This window comes from Nerophis ophidion, linkage group LG27, assembly GCF_033978795.1.
Source record: "Nerophis ophidion isolate RoL-2023_Sa linkage group LG27, RoL_Noph_v1.0, whole genome shotgun sequence".
NCBI lineage: Eukaryota > Metazoa > Chordata > Actinopteri > Syngnathiformes > Syngnathidae > Nerophis > Nerophis ophidion.
This window is the reverse complement of record NC_084637.1, coordinates 833,913-854,384: the sequence shown is the minus strand read 5'-3', so window position 1 is coordinate 854,384 and position 20,472 is coordinate 833,913. Positions and strand designations below refer to the sequence as shown.

At 43.0% G+C, this 20,472-nt stretch overlaps 1 protein-coding gene across 1 annotated transcript; it reads left to right on the top strand.

Moving 5' to 3' along the window:
• The first annotated feature begins 8,369 nt into the window (after positions 1–8,369).
• Positions 8,370–18,254, top strand: LOC133544318 (inhibin beta B chain-like). Its single transcript, XM_061889524.1, has 2 exons — positions 8,370–8,987; positions 16,498–18,254. Exons 1-2 carry the CDS (start codon positions 8,510–8,512, stop codon positions 17,271–17,273), a joined length of 1,254 nt encoding a protein of 417 aa, XP_061745508.1. The 5' UTR covers positions 8,370–8,509; the 3' UTR covers positions 17,274–18,254.
• Positions 18,255–20,472: the final 2,218 nt, after the last annotated feature.

Below are 20,472 nucleotides of genomic sequence, written 5' to 3'. Positions count from 1 at the left end.
TCCATTTCTACCGCTTGTCCCTTTTGGGGTTGCGGGGGTTGTTGGAGCCTATCTCAGCGGCATTCGGGCGGAAGGCGGTGTACACCCTGGACAAGTCGCCACCTCATCACAAAAATTGACGACTAATGAAGTACTAATACATGTACAACCACCACATCGGGACAGAGGGTTTTCCTGGTTTTTTTTAACAAGATTTTAATTAAAATTTCTTTTTTTTTACACAAAGTTGCAAATGAGCTGTGTGTTTAACTGTTATTTTTGTAACGCACGTGGCAAACAACAACACAAAATACTTTGCCCTTATTATTGATGCTCAGTAAAAAGAAAAATCAACAAAATGGTTTTATTTTTTGGTCCTGGTCAATGTAAAACTGTAGAGCAGGGGTCAGGAGCCTTTTTGGCTGAGAGAGCCATGGAAGCCAAATATTTCAAAATGTATTTCCGTGAGAGACATGTAATATTTTTAAACACTGAATACAACTAAATGCATGCATTTTTAAGTAAGACCAACATTTTTAGAGTACAAAGAGTCTCTTGTACTTTTTAATAACATTGTTATTCTAAAGCCAACCAATAATAAATATAATACTTCTTACCATTAATGCGACTTCTTGAACAGGTGCGGTAGAAACCAGATGGATGGATTAAAATGCATGAGAATGTTTTATATTTTAAACTTTATTTTTGACACTGTGATTACCAGCGGAATTATTCATTACTTATCATGTTAAGCAATGTGAAGTGAAGTGAAGTGAATTATATTTATATAGCGCTTTTCTCTAGTGACTAATGTCAGCTAAGATTTATCTGAGAGCCAGATGCAGTCATCAAAAGAGCCACATCTGGCTCTAGAGTCATGGGTTCCCTACCCATACTTACTTATGTGCTCCAGAAGCTTTATACTTATTTTACATAAGTGACATTTTTCAGGACCTTGCTGAAATAAGCAGGGGCGTCCATGATATTGTTGCTTGGATGACAACATATGTTGCTCCAAAAGCTGTATGTACCTTTCAGCATTAATGGTGCCTTCACAGATGTGTAAGTTAGCCATGCCTTGGCCACTAATACACCCCCATACCATCACACATGCTGGCTTTTCGTTAGTTCAGTTAGAGATGCTACCTCAGTAGAAGCATTTAAGTCCCATCTTAAAACTCATTTGTATACTCTAGCCTTTAAATAGACACCCCTTTTAGACCAGTTGATTTGCCGTCTCTTTTCTGCACTGCCCCCCTCTGGAGAAGTTATTAGGTGACCACAGATGAAGCGCTAGCTGTTTAAAGTAAGGATCCAGGGTGGACCACTCATCTGTGTATCAGTTGATGACGTCTCTGCACTGCTGACCTGTGTCCACTCAAGATGATCTCCTGCTGGCCCCACTGTGGACTGGACTCTCACACTATTATGTTAGATCCACTATGGACTGGACTCTCACACTATTATGTTAGATCCACTATGGACTGGACTCTCACACTATTATGTTAGATCCACTATGGACTGGACTCTCACTATTATGTTAGATCCACTATGGACTGGACTCTCACACTATTATGTTAGATCCACTATGGACTGGACTCTCACTATTATGTTAGATCCACTATGGACTGGACTCTCACTATTATGTTAGATCCACTATGGACTGGAGTCTCACACTATTATGTTAGATCCACTATGGACTGGACTCTCATTATTATGTTAGATCCACTATGGACTGGACTCTCACACTATTATGTTAGATCCACTATGGACTGGACTGTCACTATTATGCTAGATCCACTATGGACTGGACTCTCACCATTATGTTAGATCCACTATGGACTGGACTCTTACACTATTATGTTAGATCCACTATGGACTGGACTCTCACTATTATGTTAGATCCACTATGGACTGGACTCTCACTATTATGTTAGATCCACTATGGACTGGACTCTCACACTATTATGTTAGATCCACTATGGACTGGACTCTCACTATTATGTTAGATCCACTATGGACTGGACTCTCACACTATTATGTTGGATCCACTATGGACTGGACTCTCACACTATTATGTTAGATCCACTATGGACTGGACTCTTACACTATTATGTTAGATCCACTATGGACTGGACTCTCACACTATTATGTTAGATCCACTATGGACTGGACTCTCACACTATTATGTTAGATCCACTATGGACTGGACTCTCACTATTATGTTAGATCCACTATGGACTGGACTCTTACACTATTATGTTAGATCCACTATGGACTGGACTCTCACACTATTATGTTAGATCCACTATGGACTGGACTCTCACACTATTATGTTAGATCCACTATGGACTGGACTCTCACACTATTATGTTAGATCCACTATGGACTGGACTCTCAAACTATTATGTTAGAGCCACTATGGACTGGACTTCACTATTATGTTAGATCCACTATGGACTGGACTCTCACACTATTATGTTAGATCCACTATGGACTGGACTTCACTATTATGTTAGATCCACTATGGACTGGACTTCACTATTATGTTAGCTCTGCTTCTTCATACTCCTTTTCGTCCGTAATGTAATGAGAAACTGTAGATATATAACTGCCTGCATGTTCCAGATCCACAGATGCCACACACAAATGACCTTTAAGAGGCCACAATCTCAACATTTGCACTGACATCAAACACCTTTGACATCTGCAGTGTCGTCAAGCCAGGCTGTGTCCTCGCTCCCACTTTCTTCGACATCTTCTTTGCCGTTCTGCTGAAGCACGCCTTCAGATCGTCGACCGAGGGTGTTTACTTCCACACTGGGTCAGACAGACTGTTCTACCTGGCTGGCCTAAAAGCAAAGAACAAAGTCCGGGAGGCAACCATCAGTGACATGCTTTTTGCAGATGAGGCTGCCCTGGCCACCCACACAGAAGAAGAGCTACAGAGCCTGATGGACGACTTTGCAAGGACATGTGACCAGTTAAGCCTGATTATCAGTCTGAAGAAGACAAATGTGATGGTCCAAGATGCTGAAGCACCCTGTATCACCATCAACGACTATCAACTACAGGTGGTCAGCCAGTTCACATACCTTGGCTCCACCATCACTGACAACCTCTCACAGGAAGCAGAGATCAACAAGAAGATCAACCAGGCATCCACAACCTTGGCCAGGTTGTCTCAACAGCATGCTGACAATAAACCCCAAGATCATTGTGTAACGTGCCTGCGTGCTAAGTACTCTCTTATACGCCAGCGAATCCTGGACTCTGTAGTCCTCGCAGGAGAAGAGGCTAAGTAAGTGTCTTTCACAGGCGCTGCCTGCGTCGCATACTCGGGATTATTTGGAGTGATGGTGTGACAAACAAGGAGGTGATGATGCAAGCTAAGATTCCCGGCATGGTCACTCTCCTCCGTCAGCGTCGCCTTCGATGGCTGGGTCATGTGCGTCCAAGGGACCATGGCCGGATCCCCAAAGACATCCTCTACGAGGACAACGGGACGGCCACATTTCCGCTTCAAGCATGGCTGCAGGCGTGACCTGAAAGTGCTCGACATGCACCTGAACACCTGGGAAGAACTTGCCCAGGACAGATCCAGCGTCAACACTGGACTGAAAGCAGGCGAGGCAAAACTCCGCCAGCTTGCAGATGAGAAGCAAACTCAGAGAAAGAGCAAGCAACTACTTCCTGTAGCTGACTCCGCCTCCAAATGCACCAAATGCACCAGAGACTGTCCCTCCCGTGTGGGCGTGTGCAGCCACAGCAGACGCTGCATGACCAACTAAATCACATCCAAGGGCCGCCAATCCATTGTCTTCCAAGACTTACGGATGCCAACACATTAGCACTTCTGCAAGTTTGCAGGATCCTCAAACAGCAGCAGGGCTTCAGTTCTTTAGGATTTGGAATTTGCTGCAAAAATGTTAGACTTTTTCAAGTTTTAAAGTGAACTCTGAAGGTCAGCTTATTGTCATTATCGTGCCAGAATTGGCCCTCAGAGATGTTGTTGCTGTGGAAGATGCGGCCCAGCCCAGGAGATTCTTTTCATCTAACTGATTGTAGTTTTTATTGATGCTAAACATGGTAGCATACAAGCTACAACAATAACTCACACACCAATTCCATGTTTAAGTATCTGGAACAACTCAAGTCAATAAATCATAAACAAACTTCTGCAGTTGTTTTGAAGTTCATACCAACGTAGACAAAAGGCTCATTGCGACGTCTTCCATGACTGGACTCCACTCACCCGGCGACAAAGGCTTAACACAGCAGCAAACTTTAGGAGAGTTTTTTAAAAATGTATTTAACAACTTTTTTCTGTTGAGTCCGCCACTTCATTTTATTTGACCCTGCAAACGATGTCTATCAACAAAATACTGTAACTTCTCTTACTAAATGTATTCTTTCTTCTTTGGGAGAAAAAAAATGTACTCCATGTTATAGTAAATTAGGTTAACTTCAATATTATGCAAAAATATATGATCAATCAAACCATTTTTAATATAGAAATAAATACTAATAATAATGCTTTCAAAGCAAGTTATCCATCAAGTGGTGCAACATAAAAGTAGTAATAAATTGTGAAATGTTCTGTGGTTTTTACAGCATTTTACAGGAGCCCCAAAGGGACATGGGGGATTATTATTTTTTTTAGATATGTACCTTGTGCGCACTAGAAACTATCTTGTGAGCACGACAAAACTATCTCGTGTTCATGTAAAAGTTTCTCATGCGCACGAGATGTTTTTACGTGAGCACAAGATACTTATCTAAAAAAAATGTTTTCCTTCATGTCCCTTTAGGGGCTCCGTAGCATTTTTCTATCACTTTTCTCTTTACTGTAATAAACTGTGTTTGTGTTTTGGCTGAAAAATACACTCTTTGATTTGTGGTAAAAAAACAACACACTTTTACAACAAATTTTGCTGTAAAATTGCAGTTTTAATAACAAATAAAAAGTACAATTCTGGCAAGTGAGCTGCCTTTTTTAAGCCACAAAAACAGCAGCCCTGTTTTCCATCAACAGTAATATACACCACAGGGACAGTGTGGCCAAGTTGGTAGAGTGGCTGTGCCAGCAATATGAGGGTTCCTGGTTCAATCCCCACCTTCTACCCTCCTAGCCACGTCCATTGTGTCCTTGAGCAAGACACTAGCTGATGGGTTCTGGTTAGCGCTTGCATGGCAGCTCCCGCCATCAGTGTGTGAATGTGTGTGTGAATGTGTGTGTGAATGTGTGTGTGAATGTGTGTGTGAATGTGTGTGTGAATGTGTGTGTGAAAGTGTGTGTGAATGTGTGTGTGAAAGTGTGTGTGAATGTGTGTGTGAATGTGTGTGTGTGAATGTGTGTGTGAATTTGTGTGTGAATGTGTGTGTGAATGGGTGAGTGAATGTGTGTGTGAATGTGTGTGTGTGTGAATGTGTGTGTGAATGTGTGTGTGAATGGGTGTGTGAATGTGTGTGGGAATGTGTGTGTGAATGTGTGTGTGAATGTGTGTGGGAATGTGTGTGTAATGGGTGTGTGAATGAGTGTGTGAATGTGTGTGTGAATGTGTGTGTGAATGTGTGTGTGAATGTGTGTGTGAATGTGTGTGTGTGTGAATGTGTGTGTGAATGTGTGTGTGTGTGTGTGTGTGTGAATGTGTGTGTGTGAATGTGTGTGTGAATGAGTGTGTGAATGTGTGTGTGAATGGGTGAATGTGTGTGTGAATGTGTGTGTGAATGTGTGTGTGAATGTGTGAATGTGTGTGTGAATGTGTGAATGTGGAAATGTGTGTGTGAATGTGTGAATGTGGAAATGTGTGAATGTGTGTGTGAATGTGTGAATGTATGTGTGAATGTGTGTCTGAATGTGTGAGTGAATGTGTGAGTGAATGTGTGAGTGAATGTGTGTGTGAATGTGTGTGTGAATGTGTGTGTGAATGTGTGAATGTGTGTGTGAATGTGTGAGTGAATGTGTGAGTGAATGTGTGTGTGAATGTGTGTGTGAATGTGTGTGTGAGTGTGTGAATGTATGTGTGAATGTGTGTGTGAATGTGTGAGTGAATGTGTGAGTGAATGTGTGAGTGAATGTGTGTGTGTGTGTGTGAATGTGTGTGTGAATGGGTGTGTGAATGTGTGTGGGAATGTGTGTGTGAATGTGTGTGTGAATGTGTGTGTGAATGTGTGTGTATGTGAATGTGTGTGTGAATGTGTGTGTGAATGTGTGTGTGAATGTGTGTGTGTGAATGTGTGTGTGAATGAGTGTGTGAATGTGTGTGTGAATGGGTGAATGTGTGTGTGAATGTGTCTGTGAATGAGTGTGTGAATGTGTGTGAATGGGTGAATGTGTGTGTGAATGTGTGTGTGAATGTGTGAATGTGGAAATGTGTGTGTGAATGTGTGAATGTGGAAATGTGTGAATGTGTGTGTGAATGTGTGTGTGAATGTGTGAATGTATGTGTGAATGTGTGTGTGAATGTGTGAGTGAATGTGTGAGTGAATGTGTGTGTGAATGTGTGTGTGAATGTGTGTGTGAATGTGTGTGTGAATGTGTGTGTGAATGTGTGAATGTATGTGTGAATGTGTGTGTGAATGTGTGAGTGAATGTGTGAGTGAATGTGTGAGTGAATGTGTGTGTGAATGTGTGTGTGAATGTGTGTGTGAATGTGTGAATGTATGTGTGAATGTGTGTGTGAATGTGTGAGTGAATGTGTGAGTGAATGTGTGAGTGAATGTGTGTGTGAATGTGTGTGTGAATGTGTGTGTGAATGTGTGTGTGAATGTGTGTGTGTGAATGTGTGTGTGAATGTGTGTGTGAATGTGTGAATGTGTGTGTGAATGTGTGTGTGAATGTGTGTGTGAATGTGTGTGTGTGTGTGTGTGAATGTGTGTGTGAATGTGTGTGTGAATGTGTGAATGTGTGTGTGAATGTGTGTGTGAATGTGTGTGTGAATGTGTGTGTGAAAGTGTGTGTGAATGTGTGTGTGAATGTGTGTGTGAATGTGTGAATGTGTGTGTGAATGTGTGTGTGAATGTGTGTGTGAATGTGTGTGTGTGTGTGTGTGAATGTGTGAATGTGGAAATACTGTCAAAGCGCTTTGGGCTCCTTTAAAAAAAGGAGTAGAAAAGTGGTAGACAAGTACAAGGATTTACATTTTGAGCTGACAGAGGCGGCATAGCTCGGTTGGTAGAGCGGCCATGCCAGCAACTTGAGGGTTGCAGGTTCGATTCCCACTTCCGCCATCCTAGTCACTGGCGTTGTGTCCTTGGGCAAGACACTTGACCCACCTGCTCCCAGTGCCACCCACACTGCTTTGAATGAAACTTAGATATTGAAGTGAAGTGAAGTGAATTATATTTATATAGCGCTTTTCTCTAGTGACTCAAAGCGCTTTACATAGTGAAACCCAATATCTAAGTTACATTCAAACCAGTGTGGGTGGCACTGGGAGCAGGTGGGTAAAGTGTCTTGCCCAAGGACACAATGGCAGTGACTAGGATGGCGGAAGCGGGAATCGAACCTGCAACCCTCAAATTGCTGGCACGGCCGCTCTACCAACCGAGCTATGCCGCCCCAGTAAAACTAAAAAGTATGTTGTGAGAAAACTACTCAAGTACTGAGTAACTGATGAGTAACCTGTTTAATAATTACGGCAACAAATAATGCACAAAAACATAAAAATAGCAATGAACAAATTCAGAGTCAGGAATATCTCTTAAGCAACTAAAACATTATATGTATTAAATAATGAATGATTGAACGGTTTATTTTGAGCCATGCAAACACAACAAGAGACTCTTGTTTTCTTTAAATTAAGGGATAATTTGTTTATATCCAACCATGTTTTTAATTTTGCAACTTCATTATTTGGGGTGGATACAAAATTTGTATAATTATCGTTAGAACAGAAAATATTAGTGTCGTCTGCGAATATGATTAATTTTAATACATTGGGTTTCACTATGTAAAGTGCTTTGAGTCACTAGAGAAAAGCGCTATATAAAATATAATTCACTTCACATGATTGCAACTTACCATATTTTTAAAGTCGATTAAAGAAAATCTACTAATGAAATGCATAAAACTAGTACTGACTGTCTGCGATGAGGTAGCAACTTGTCCAGGGTGTACCCCGCCTTCCGCCCGATTGTAGCTGAGATAGGCACCAGCGTCCCCCGCGGCCCCAAAAGGGAACAAGCGGTATAAAATGGATTGGATGGAGTATTGGCTGCTGTGGGGCCACACATAAGTGCCATGTGGCCCTCAGTGAAAAGCTCTGCTCGTTCAAGTCTTCTTAGACCCCGCCCCTTCCACGCCTGACTCCTCCCACGCGCGTCTCCAAGGACTTGGCGCGGCGGCAGGACGCGCACGCGCCAGCATGGACACACCTGCGCGCCTTCGTGCAGCGGACTGGTGGACGCGAGGACGAAGAGGAAGAAGAAGAAGAAGAAGAAGAAGACGAGGAGGAGGATGATGAGGATGAGGATGAGGACGCCAGACGCGGAGTGAGCGCAGGCAGGACGACAAGATGTGATTGGAATGTTCTCCATCACTTTGGACTTGGCTGTGACAAAGTTGCATTTCTTCCTCCGAAAGTCGAAGATGACTTGTTGGCTCCTGCGCCTGACTCTGCTGTTGCTGTGCGTGCTGTGCGTGCTCAGCGGCCGCGTCACTCCGACACCCGGCGGCTCCACCGAGGCCGCGGGGCGCCCAGCATCCAGCCGGGAGAACTGCGCGTCCTGCGGCGTCAGTCCCCCGCAGGACGCGCAGTCCGGGCGGCTGGACGCGGACTTCGTGGAGGCGGTGAAGAGGCACATCCTCAGCAGGCTGCAGATGCGGCGGCGGCCCAACATCACGCACCCGCTGCCCAAGGCTGCCATGGTGACGGCGCTGCGGAAGCTGCACGCCGGGAAGCTGCGGGAGGACGGCGGGGTGGACATCCCCGACTTGGACGGACACCCCATGGCCAACGATGTCCTGGAGGAGAGCTCCGAGATCATCAGCTTCGCAGAAAAAGGTCATCCTCGGCTCCGTCTTGTTTGTTCACCTGCTCAGGTGTGCTGGTGGAAGGAAGTGCATGGGGCGGTATAGCTCGGTTTCTACCGCGGCCGGGCCGGCAACTCCAGGGTTCCGGGTTCGATCCCCGCTTCCGCCAACCTAGTCACTGCCGTTGTGTCCTCGGGCAAGACACTTGACCCCCACTGCTTTAAATGCAACTTATATTGGCTTTCACTGTGCAAAAGTGCTTTGAATCACTAGAGAAAAGTGCTATATAATTATTGATTAATGGAGACGTTTACAGTTCAGAACAATTGACCACTAAATGCTAACACCCCTCTAAGTTTTTCAACTTATTTAAGTCAATTCGTGGTCATTTTATTCATATGCATTTTATATATTTAAATCTAACAGATATTTGATCGTCACACATCCCAAACGTCAAAATAAGTACTCGACTTAAGCAACTTATCCATCAAATTGTACAAAGTCAACATTATTTTGTAATAAAAAAAAACAACTGGAATGTTACCGTAAAAAAAAATAAAAAAAATGTAACATTACTTTTACATTTACAACCAAAACAATGGCTGTAGATTTGACAGTAAAACAGTGCTACTGTTTTCCCAATTACATTTACAGTAGGGAAACGCGGTATAAAATGGATGGCTGGAGGGAGGGTACACATGGTAGAAAACATGCTACATTTTACAGCAGCTACACTTGAAGGTAAAACAAGGATGTCAAACTCCTTTTAGATCGGGGAGAAAAATCTACTCAGGTAAAATGACAGCACGATAACTTCAAAATAAAAACAACTTCAGATTGTTTTCTTTGTTTAAAACTACAAGGAGCACATTCTGAAAATGTACAAATCATTATTATGTCTGTTTTTTTCACACTTTCATGTCATGATTAGTAATATCCTATCTTTATTTGTCCTTGCTTATACTTTCTGAACAAATGATGTGATAATGTTCATCAGTCAACTCATTAGTGTTCATTTTCAATCAATCAAGATAAAAAAATGGGATGAAAAACAATTTATTACATATTTTACAATGTACTGCTTTTATATTTCTTGTATTTTATAATATTACTTTGAACTGTTTTATATTTTAATTTTTTGTCCTATAAATCGTCCTTGAGTACTCTGAAAAGCGCTACACCAAATAAAATGTATTATTATTATTAGTAGTACATTACAGGATAATATTGATGTAGTTTGATCATCCTCCTCAACTGGTGCACTTACATCATGTGTTCATTTTTTTAATTTTTTATATATGTAGAATCATCTACTAAGATACAAATAATTGCTACTGTGACATCTAGTGGACACATTTAGAACTGCAGTTTATTTCATTCCAAAATTTCAGCTCCTTTTATACGTAGCAAACTCATCCTGTGGGCCGAATAAAACCTGTTTGGGGGCCTCATGTTTGACATCCTGATCTAAAATGGACATGTTTTTCTTACAGTGTACGTAAAAAATATCTCACAAAAAATAATTGTGTAATGAAGCAATTGAAAATGTATTCACTGTTACAAGTGGCCCTCTGAGGGCAGTCATAACTGTGATGTGGCCCCCAATGAGAAGCAGTTTGACCCCCCTGTCAAGTAAAACGTGCCATGAAGCCCATAAAAGTTTCCCCTTTTTTTCCCAGCCTTTTATCTCTTTTTGCCATTTGACTGCCCGGCGGACTTTTGATGAAGAGTTGTGCTTTTGCATTTGAAGTAAAAAGAGGAACATTTGAAGTAAAAAGAGGAACATTGTTGTGGTTTGAGCATCGCACTAAATGACTCGTGCGGGTCTTACTTACTTCTCATCCAATCTGTACTTTAATGACAGTCATAAATGGTACCCCGGCCCCAATGGAAAGGATGTTTGAAAACAATACTTTTTGTTTTTTTCATGTGACACGCAAGTTAAACAAAATAATCATTTAAATCCTCCAATAACATAAATAAAACTAAAACTGAGGGCCGCATATTAAAAAACAAAAAAGGATTTGGCTGCAATTTTTACGTGAAAAATGTTGTGAAGGGGCTAAAACCTCTGAATATGTCACAATGTTGTACTGTATATACTTTAGGGGTCAAATGATCATTTTTAATCTGCAACTAGAAGACTTCATTCCTACATCAGTGGTTCTTCACATTTACACTACAAATATCAACACTGAATTAGTAATCTTACTCTTGATTTTAATCGTATTCAATAATTATATCTGATTGATTGAATGACTGATTGATTGAAACTTTTATTAGTAGATTGCACAGTACAGTACATATTTCGTACAATTGACCACTAAATAGTAACACCCCAATAAGTTTTTCAACTTGTTTAAGTCGGGGTCCACCTTCATCAATTCATGATAAATCTAACCTATTTACATTTGAACAACTTTGTCAAATGCTATAAAAGCACGTGTGAATCACAAAGATTATTATCAAGGCTTCAGTCAAGCTGATTACTAAAATAAATACTGATCAAATAAACTGTAAAGGAAGACACGTTTAAATACGATTATGCAATACTAAAACAATAATGCATTTTGACTATCCATCCATCCACTAAATTAAGAATAAAAACATTTCTTAAATACACTTTCAATAATATTTAAGTGCAAATTGAACCTGGAACTCTACCAATCTGGCCATGCTGCCCCAAATAAATGTAGTTTTGGGTAAATCCTTCAACTAACCTCACCAAATAAATGTACTTTTGGGTAAAATTTTTCAACTAACCTACAAATGCTGCCCCAAATAAATGTAGTTTTGGGTAAATCCTTTTGTATTTTGTTCTCGGACTGTCAGATTTGTTAGCCAGCCTCTGTGCTTCCTGCGTCTAATTCTTCAGAGCATCTTTGGTCTTGTGGTCGCACTGTGGACTTGTTTTCATTTGGACATCAAGTCCCGCTATAGTGGACATAAGAATGGCAAACTCGTGCAGAGGTTTTTGGAGAACCTCCACAACGTATGGAGGTATGTGCTGACCTCACCTGTGGGTAAATGTTACAAGTGGCTTGTTTGAAAGAAGGAAAATTGCTTGTAGAAAATATCTCAACAGCACTTTAGAGGATCCCAAAGGCAGCGACTGACTGGCCAACAGGCAGTGGAACAAATGAGGGGTGGTCACATGACCAGGCCCTCTAAACCCTGTGGTATGTGCAAAAAACACCTGACTTTTAGCTCAGTAGTCAGCACGCTCATAAAGGGTTTGCGACCCGCTCGGAGCTTTAGGAAAGTAGTAAAGTGGCGACAGAGAGAGTACATCACACCTGATCTACTTGTTTCCTCAATTGCCCAAGGTGGTATCACCTAGGGCAGGCATGGGCAATTATTTTGACTCGGGGGTCTAAATTTAGAGAAAACAATGTGTCTGGGGGCTGGTATATCTTACATACATACATACATACATACATACATACATACATACATACATACATACGTACATACAAACATATATATATATATATACTGTGAACATTTTATGTACAGTATGTGTGCTTGGGTCCAATTTTTAGGAACACAAATACAAAACCTCACAATAATGTTTAATTGAAGGCTAAAAACATTGACAGACCGCCTTAAAAAACGGAATGGAATTGAAATATTTTTTTACTGACTAATGAGACAGCCAGAATGTACATGAAAATAATGAATGTTTGATTTACAATATTAACTATGGAGGATAAAACACTGAATATTGACAACATATGAACATCACACCCCCTCTCCGTCCACATATTTTACAATCAAGCGAAACACAACAAACACAGTGAAATATGAACATGAAAGGTAAACAACCCACACCTACAATCTGATATATGTCATATATCACTAAGCTTTAGAATTTACTTGTGAAAATCTCCTTCCACGTCTGTCACTGACACCCACATTTCAGGCTCTGGAAACACTCTGTGGAAACACTCCCCACCCACACTGCTTGGTGCCTCGTCTGAGCTGCTGTGACTCACATTACCATAGTAACTCATTACATCACCATAGTAACTCATTACATGACCATAGTAACTAATTAGATTATCAATGTAATTATTTAGATGCCATAGTAACTAATTAGATGAATATAGTAACTAATTAGATGAATATAGTAACTAATTAGATGAATATAGTAAGTAATTAGATGAGCATAGTAACTAACTAGATGAACATCATAACTAATTAGATGGCCATAGGAAGTAATTAGATGAGCATAGTAACTAACTAGATTGACCATAGTAACTAATTAGATGCGCATAGTAACTAATTAGATGACATAGTAAGTAATTAGATGCGCATAGTAACTAATTAGATGGCCATAGTAAGTAATTAGATGAGCATAGTAACTAACTAGATTGACCATAGTAACTAATTAGATGAGCATAGTAAGTAATTAGATGCGCATAGTGACTAACTAGATTGGCCATAGTAAGTAATTAGATGCGCATAGTAAGTAATTAGATGGCCATAGTAACTAACTAGATTGGCCATAGTAAGTAATTAGATGACATAGTATGGCAGAAGAGCTTGTGCATTAGTGTTCCTGGCACCAGCGTTACAGGGCAGCAGGTGGCATGGATGAAGGAGGGGGCGAGGTGTTTGGTGTCTTGTCAATCAGTTGTAGTTAAAAGAAGGAGACTCTGAAAAAGCTGACATATTTGCTGGGATTAAAGCCCTTGTTGTGAAGCAGGTGTGTTGGACTCTGCTGAAGTCTTCACCTTCAAAACTATTAGAACTGATGGTCTTATTTTCACATGTGTCTGCACTTAGTGGGCACCTTGCTGCAGAGATGGCTGCTTTATGGCCTGCTTGCAAGGCACACACACACACACACACACACACACACACACACACACACACACACACACACACACACACACACACACACACACACACACACACACACACACACACACACACACACACACACACACACACACACACACACACACACACACACACACACACACACACACACACACAGAGGAGAAACACCGTTGATCATTTACTGCCTCGGTGCTTCAACTGTTAAGGACAAGGCAGTAAATGATCAACGGTGTTTCTCCTGTGCTCAGAAACATCTGCTGTCCACATCACCTGACTACATGACTACATGACTACCTGCCTACCTGACTACCTGACTACCTGCCTACCTGACTACCTGACTACCTGACTACATGACTACATGACTACCTGCCTACCTGACTACCTGACTACCTGCCTACCTGACTACCTGACTACCTGACTACCTGACTACCTGCCTACCTGACTACCTGACTACCTGCCTACCTGACTACCTGACTACCTGACTACATGACTACCTGACTACCTGCCTACCTGACTACCTGACTACCTGCCTACCTGACTACCTGACTACCTGACTACATGACTACATGACTACCTGCCTACCTGACTACCTGACTACCTGCCTACCTGACTACCTGACTACCTGACTACCTGACTACATGACTACATGACTACCTGCCTACCTGACTACCTGACTACCTGCCTACCTGACTACCTGACTACCTGACTACCTGACTACCTGCCTACCTGACTACCTGACTACCTGCCTACCTGACTACCTGACTACCTGACTACATGACTACCTGACTACCTGACTACCTGACTACCTGACTACCTGCCTACCTGACTACCTGACTACCTGACTACAGCTTCATGTTGCTCTTTGACCCCATGGGGGCTTCCACACTCTTTGTGTCTTACCAATATGTGAGTGCACTCTTGCACCTGTGTGTGTGTGTGTGTGTGTGTGTGTGTGTGTGTGTGTGTGTGTGTGTATGTGTGTGTGTGTGTGTGTGTGTGTATGTGTGTGTGTGTGTGTGTGTGTGTGTAAAACATGCGACTGAAGAGGGGCATCATTTGCAGTGCAAGGTTTCAAGTTCAACTGGGCCCTTTGTCTTGAGTTTTGACTGACCTTCTCAATCAACCAATCAAAGTTTACTTATATAGCCCGAAATCACCAGTGTCTCAAAGGGCTGCACAAGTCACGACATCCTTAGCTCAGATCCCACATCAAAGCAAGGAAAAAACTCAACCCAATGGGACAATGAGAAACCTTGGAGAGTGAATCTAGCATAATAGTGAGAGTCCAGTCCATAGTGGATCTAACATAGTAGTGTGAGAGTCCAGTCCATAGTGGATCTAACATAATAGTGTGAGAGTCCAGTCCATAGTGGATCTAACATAATAGTGAGAGTCCAGTCCATAGTGGATCTAACATAATAGTGAGAGTCCAGTCCATAGTGGATCTAACATAATAGTGTGAGAGTCCAGTCCATAGTGGATCTAACATAATAGTGAGAGTCCAGTCCATAGTGGATCTAACATAATAGTGTGAGAGTCCAGTCCATAGTGGATCTAACATAATAGTGGGAGAGTCTAGTCCATGGTGGATCTAACATAATAGTGAGAGAGTCCAGTCCATAGTGGATCTAACATAATAGTGTGAGAGTCCAGTCCATAGTGGATCTAACATAATAGTGAGAGAGTCCAGTCCAGTCCATAGTGGATCTAACATAATAGTGAGAGTCCAGTCCATAGTGGATCTAACATAATAGTGTGAGAGTCCAGTCCATAGTGGATCTAACATAATAGTGTGAGAGTCCAGTCCATAGTGGATCTAACATAATAGTGAGAGTCCAGTCCATAGTGGATCTAACATAATAGTGTGAGAGTCCAGTCCATAGTGGATCTAACATAATAGTGAGAGTCCAGTCCATAGTGGATCTAACATAATAGTGAGAGTCCAGTCCATAGTGGATCTAACATAATAGTGTGAGAGTCCAGTCCATAGTGGATCTAACATAATAGTGAGAGTCCAGTCCATAGTGGATCTAACATAATAGTGAGAGTCCAGTCCATAGTGGATCTAACATAATAGTGAGAGTCCAGTCCATAGTGGATCTAACATAATAGTGAGAGTCCAGTCCATAGTGGATCTAACATAATAGTGAGAGTCCAGTCCATAGTGGATCTAACATAATAGTGAGAGTCCAGTCCATAGTGGATCTAACATAATAGTGAGAGTCCAGTCCATAGTGGATCTAACATAATAGTGTGAGAGTCCAGTCCATAGTGGATCTAACATAATAGTGTGAGAGTCCAGTCCAGTCCATAGTGGATCTAACATAATAGTGAGAGTCCAGTCCATAGTGGGGCCAGCAGAAAACCATCCCAAGCAGAGACAGGTCAGCAGTGCAAAGACCCCCCCAACCTATCTCAATTCTCAATCCTCTCCAATTAGAATTCCCCAGATTCCCGCCTGAAGGAACACTCTAATCAGCTCCACCTGACAGCTGTCAATCAGCATGCTCGTGTGTCAGCGAGTGTCCACTGACGACTGACCTTAGTGTAGTTTTCAAGGTTAAAACCAAGTTTCTGCGCAGTGGTCAATGTTCTATCAGGCTCGTTAGCAAGTGAGCAAAGCTGCATCCTTGCATGAATGACCAGTACCTCCACTTGTGTTGTCATGCTTCTCATCAACATGCTTGTGTTCACAGATGATCTGGTGACCTCCAAGTCCAGTTTGTTCTTTCTGATCTCCAGCGAGGGGAACCAGAACCTCCACGTGACGCAGGCGACCCTCTGGCTCTACTTTAAGCTGCAAGCTCAGCCTCTGGAGGTGCGGTCCAGGCGCAAGGTGGCAGTGAAAGTGTACTACCAGGAACCGGGCCTTAGCAGCAAGTGGAACCTGGTGGAGAAGCAGGTGGAGCTGAAGCGGAGCGGGTGGCACACCTTCATGTTGACTGAAGCTGTGCGGTTAGTGTTTGAGCAGGGCGACCGCCGTCAAAACCTGGACGTGCGCTGCGAGGGCTGTGAGGCCGGCGCCGTCACGCCCGTACTCCTGAACCGCAATGACGAGTCGCACCGGCCCTTCCTGGTGGTTCAGGCCCGGCAGGTGGACGCCAAGCACCGCATTCGGAAGAGAGGACTGGAATGCGACGGCAGCAGCAGCCTGTGCTGCCGCCAGCAGTTCTACATCGACTTTCGACTCATAGGCTGGAACGACTGGATCATTGCACCCTCGGGTTACTTTGGGAACTACTGCGAAGGGAACTGCCCCGCCTACATGGCAGGTGTGCCCAGCTCGGCGTCGTCCTTTCACACGGCCGTGGTGAACCAGTACCGCATGCGCGGGATGAGCCCCGGCTCTATGAACTCCTGCTGCATCCCGACCAGACTAAGCACCATGTCCATGCTCTATTTTGATGACGAGTACAACATCGTCAAGCGGGACGTCCCCAACATGATTGTAGAGGAGTGCGGCTGTGCTTGACCTTCTCAGGCGGTCGTGGAGCTGACGGAGTGACCGTGTGGACGACCAACCGTGTGGACGACCAACCGTGTGGACGACCAACCCTGTGGACGACCAACCGTGTGGACGACCAACCGTGTGGACGACCAACCGTGTGGACGACCAACCGTGTGGACGACCAACCGTGTGGACGACCAACCGTGTGGACGACCAACCGTGTGGACGACCAACCGTGTGGACGACAAGTACGCCATCCTGGCCACATTCCCACCATGCAATCGCATATAAGCCTGTACATATATTTATGTTTGTGGATGGACTTGCGTGGTTTTGTGCTGGGAGCGGAGCTTCGTCCTTGGTCGAGAGGCCGGCAGCCAATCTCGCGGTAGAATCACAGACTCCGACGACAATGTCGCAACTGAACAGCACTTGCAGATTGAAATGCCTTCCGTGAGCACTAGGTGGCGCCTCAGCGATCAAAGACATAAGTGCCGCATGAGCTATGCAAAATAAAGTACGAGGCACACAGCAGACAAGCGAGCAACTATCAGCAATACTTGAAATGCATGCTTCGTGAGTAGTGGGAGGGGCTCTCCTTCGTGAGTAGTGGGAGGGGCTCTCCTTGCCATCTTCTTCTTCCTCTTGCCACCTCTGCTCAGCCCCGCCCCCACCTGCCACTTTCGCCTCAGGGGGCGGGCCGGGGATATTTGCACTGAAGAGCGGCAAGGCCTCCAACGCGGGGAAACTCATTTGAAAGTTATTTTTGATAGAACTGCGTTCAAGAACCAAAGAGGTTAAGCAGTGTTGTCCTTCATCATCATCATCTTCATCATCTTCATCTCTGCCTAGAAGATGTCTTATTTTCTAAAACACGTTTTTCTAGTTTGCTTCTTTTTTTTATCAGCTTCATTTAGAATGAAGCCTGTGTGATGTGTGTACAGTCACATTTCTATGTTTTCTTCATGGTAACTATTGCAAAATAAATTTCTTACTACGAAATCATTAAGTTTCTTGGGTCATTTGCTTCTTACTTCCTGCTAAGTGAGTCACCACATCTTATGTCACGAGCCATTAAATGCCATTTTTTTAACAAATGTACAGTACGGCCAAACGTCTGGACACACCTTCTCCTCATTCAATGGGTTCTCTTTATTTCCATGACTATTCACATTGTAGATAGTCACATCAAAACTATCAATGAACACATGTGGAGTTAAGTACTTGCAATCTACTAATACAAGTCTCAATCAATCAAAAAAAACAAAAAACTGAAAACATGTTTTATATTCTAATTAGTTTAATTAACTTTAATTCTTTAAAATAGCCACCCTTTGCACCGATGACTGCTTTGCACACTCTTGGCATTCTCTCCATGATCTTCAAGCACACCTGTGACGTGAAAACCATTTCAGGTGACTACCTCTTGAAGTTAAAGTAGCAATGATTGTCTCACACACACACACTAGCTGTGGTGAAATATGTACTCTGCATTTGACCCATCCCCTTGTTCACCCCCTGATAAGTGAGGGGAGCAGTGAGCAGCAGCAGTAGCCACGCCCGGGAAGCATTTTTGGTGATTTAACCCCCAATTTCAATCCTTGATGCTGAGTGCCAAGCAGGGAGGTAATGGCTACCATTTGTATAGTCTTTGGTATGACTCGGCCGGGGTTTGAACTCACAACCTTTAAATAGACTCCCTTTTTAGACCAGTTGATCTGCCGTTTCTTTTGTTTTTCTCCTATGTCCCACTCTCCCTTGTGGAGGGGGTCCGGTCCGATCCGGTGGCCATGGATGACGTACTGGCTGTCCAGAGTCGGGACCCAGGATGTACCGCTCGCCCGTGTATCGGCTGGGGACATCTCTGCGCTGCTGATCCGCCTCCGCTTGGGATGGTTTCCTGCTGGCTCCGCTGTGAACGGGACTCTCGCTGCTGTGTTGGATCCGCTTTGGACTGGACTCTCGCGACTGTGTTGTATCCATTGTGGATTGAACTTTCACAGTATCATGTTAGACCCGCTCGACATCCATTGCTTTCCTCCTCTCCAAGGTTCTCATAGTCATCATTGTCACCGACGTCCCACTGGGTGTGAGTTTTCCTTGCCCTTATGTGGGCCTACCGAGGATGTCGTAGTGGTTTGTGCAGCCCTTTGAGACACTAGTGATTCAGGGCTATATAAGTAAACATTGATTGATAGAACCTACCTATCTCAGGGCGGACACTCTAACCACAAGTAGCTGAAGCTTGAAGCTCTTGAAGCTCATAGAGAGAATGCCAAGTGTGTGCAAAGCATTAATCAGAGCGCAGGGTGGCTATTTTGAAGAAACTAGAATATAAAATATGTTTTCAGTTATTTCACCTTGTTTTGTCTCCAATCTACAATGTAAATAGTCATGAAAATAAAGAAAACGCATTGAATGAGGCGAAGGTGTGTCCAAACTTTTGGCCTGTACTGTATGTACACAAGAAATATATTGTAGAGGTTGCCCTCTAGATGATGATACAAATGTACAGTGGGGCAACAAAGTATTTAGTCAGCCAGCGATTGTGCAAGTTCTCCCACTTCAAATGATGACAGAGGTCTGTCATTTTCATCATAGGTACACTTCAACTGGGAGAGACAGAATGTGAAAAAAAATCCAGGAATTCACATTGTAGGAATTTTAAATAATTTATTTGTAAATGATGGTGGAAAATAAGTATTTGGTCAACCATTCAAAGCTCTCACTGATGGAAGGAGGTTTTGGCTCCAAATCTCAGGATACATGGCCCCATTCATTCTTTCCTTAACACGGATCAATCGTCCTGTCCCCTTAGCAGAAAAACAGCCCCAAAGCAGGATGTTTCCACCCCCATGCTTCACAGTAGGTATGGTGTTCTTGGGATGCAACTCAGTATTCTTCTTCCTTCAAACACCACCAGTTGAGTTTAAGGAAAGAATGAATGGGGCCATGTATCCTGAGATTTGGAGCCAAAACCTCCTTCCATCAGTGAGAGCTTTGAATGGTTGACCAAATACTTATTTTCCACCATCATTTACAAATAAATTATTTAAAATTCCTACAATGTGAATTCCTGGATTTTTGTTGACATTCTGTCTCTCCCAGTTGAAGTGTACCTATGATGAAAATGACAGACCTCTGTCATCATTTGAAGTGGGAGAACTTGCACAATCGCTGGCTGACTAAATACTTTGTTGCCCCACTGTACAAAATAAACCAC

Excerpts from the sequence above, each read along its gene's own strand:
- LOC133544318 (XM_061889524.1), top strand. The coding sequence starts at position 8,510 with ATGTTCTCCATCACTTTGGACTTGGCTGTGACAAAGTTGCATTTCTTC. Across the intron at positions 8,988-16,497 it reads CATCAGCTTCGCAGAAAAAG|ATGATCTGGTGACCTCCAAG; the intron begins GTCATCCTCGGC and ends TTGTGTTCACAG.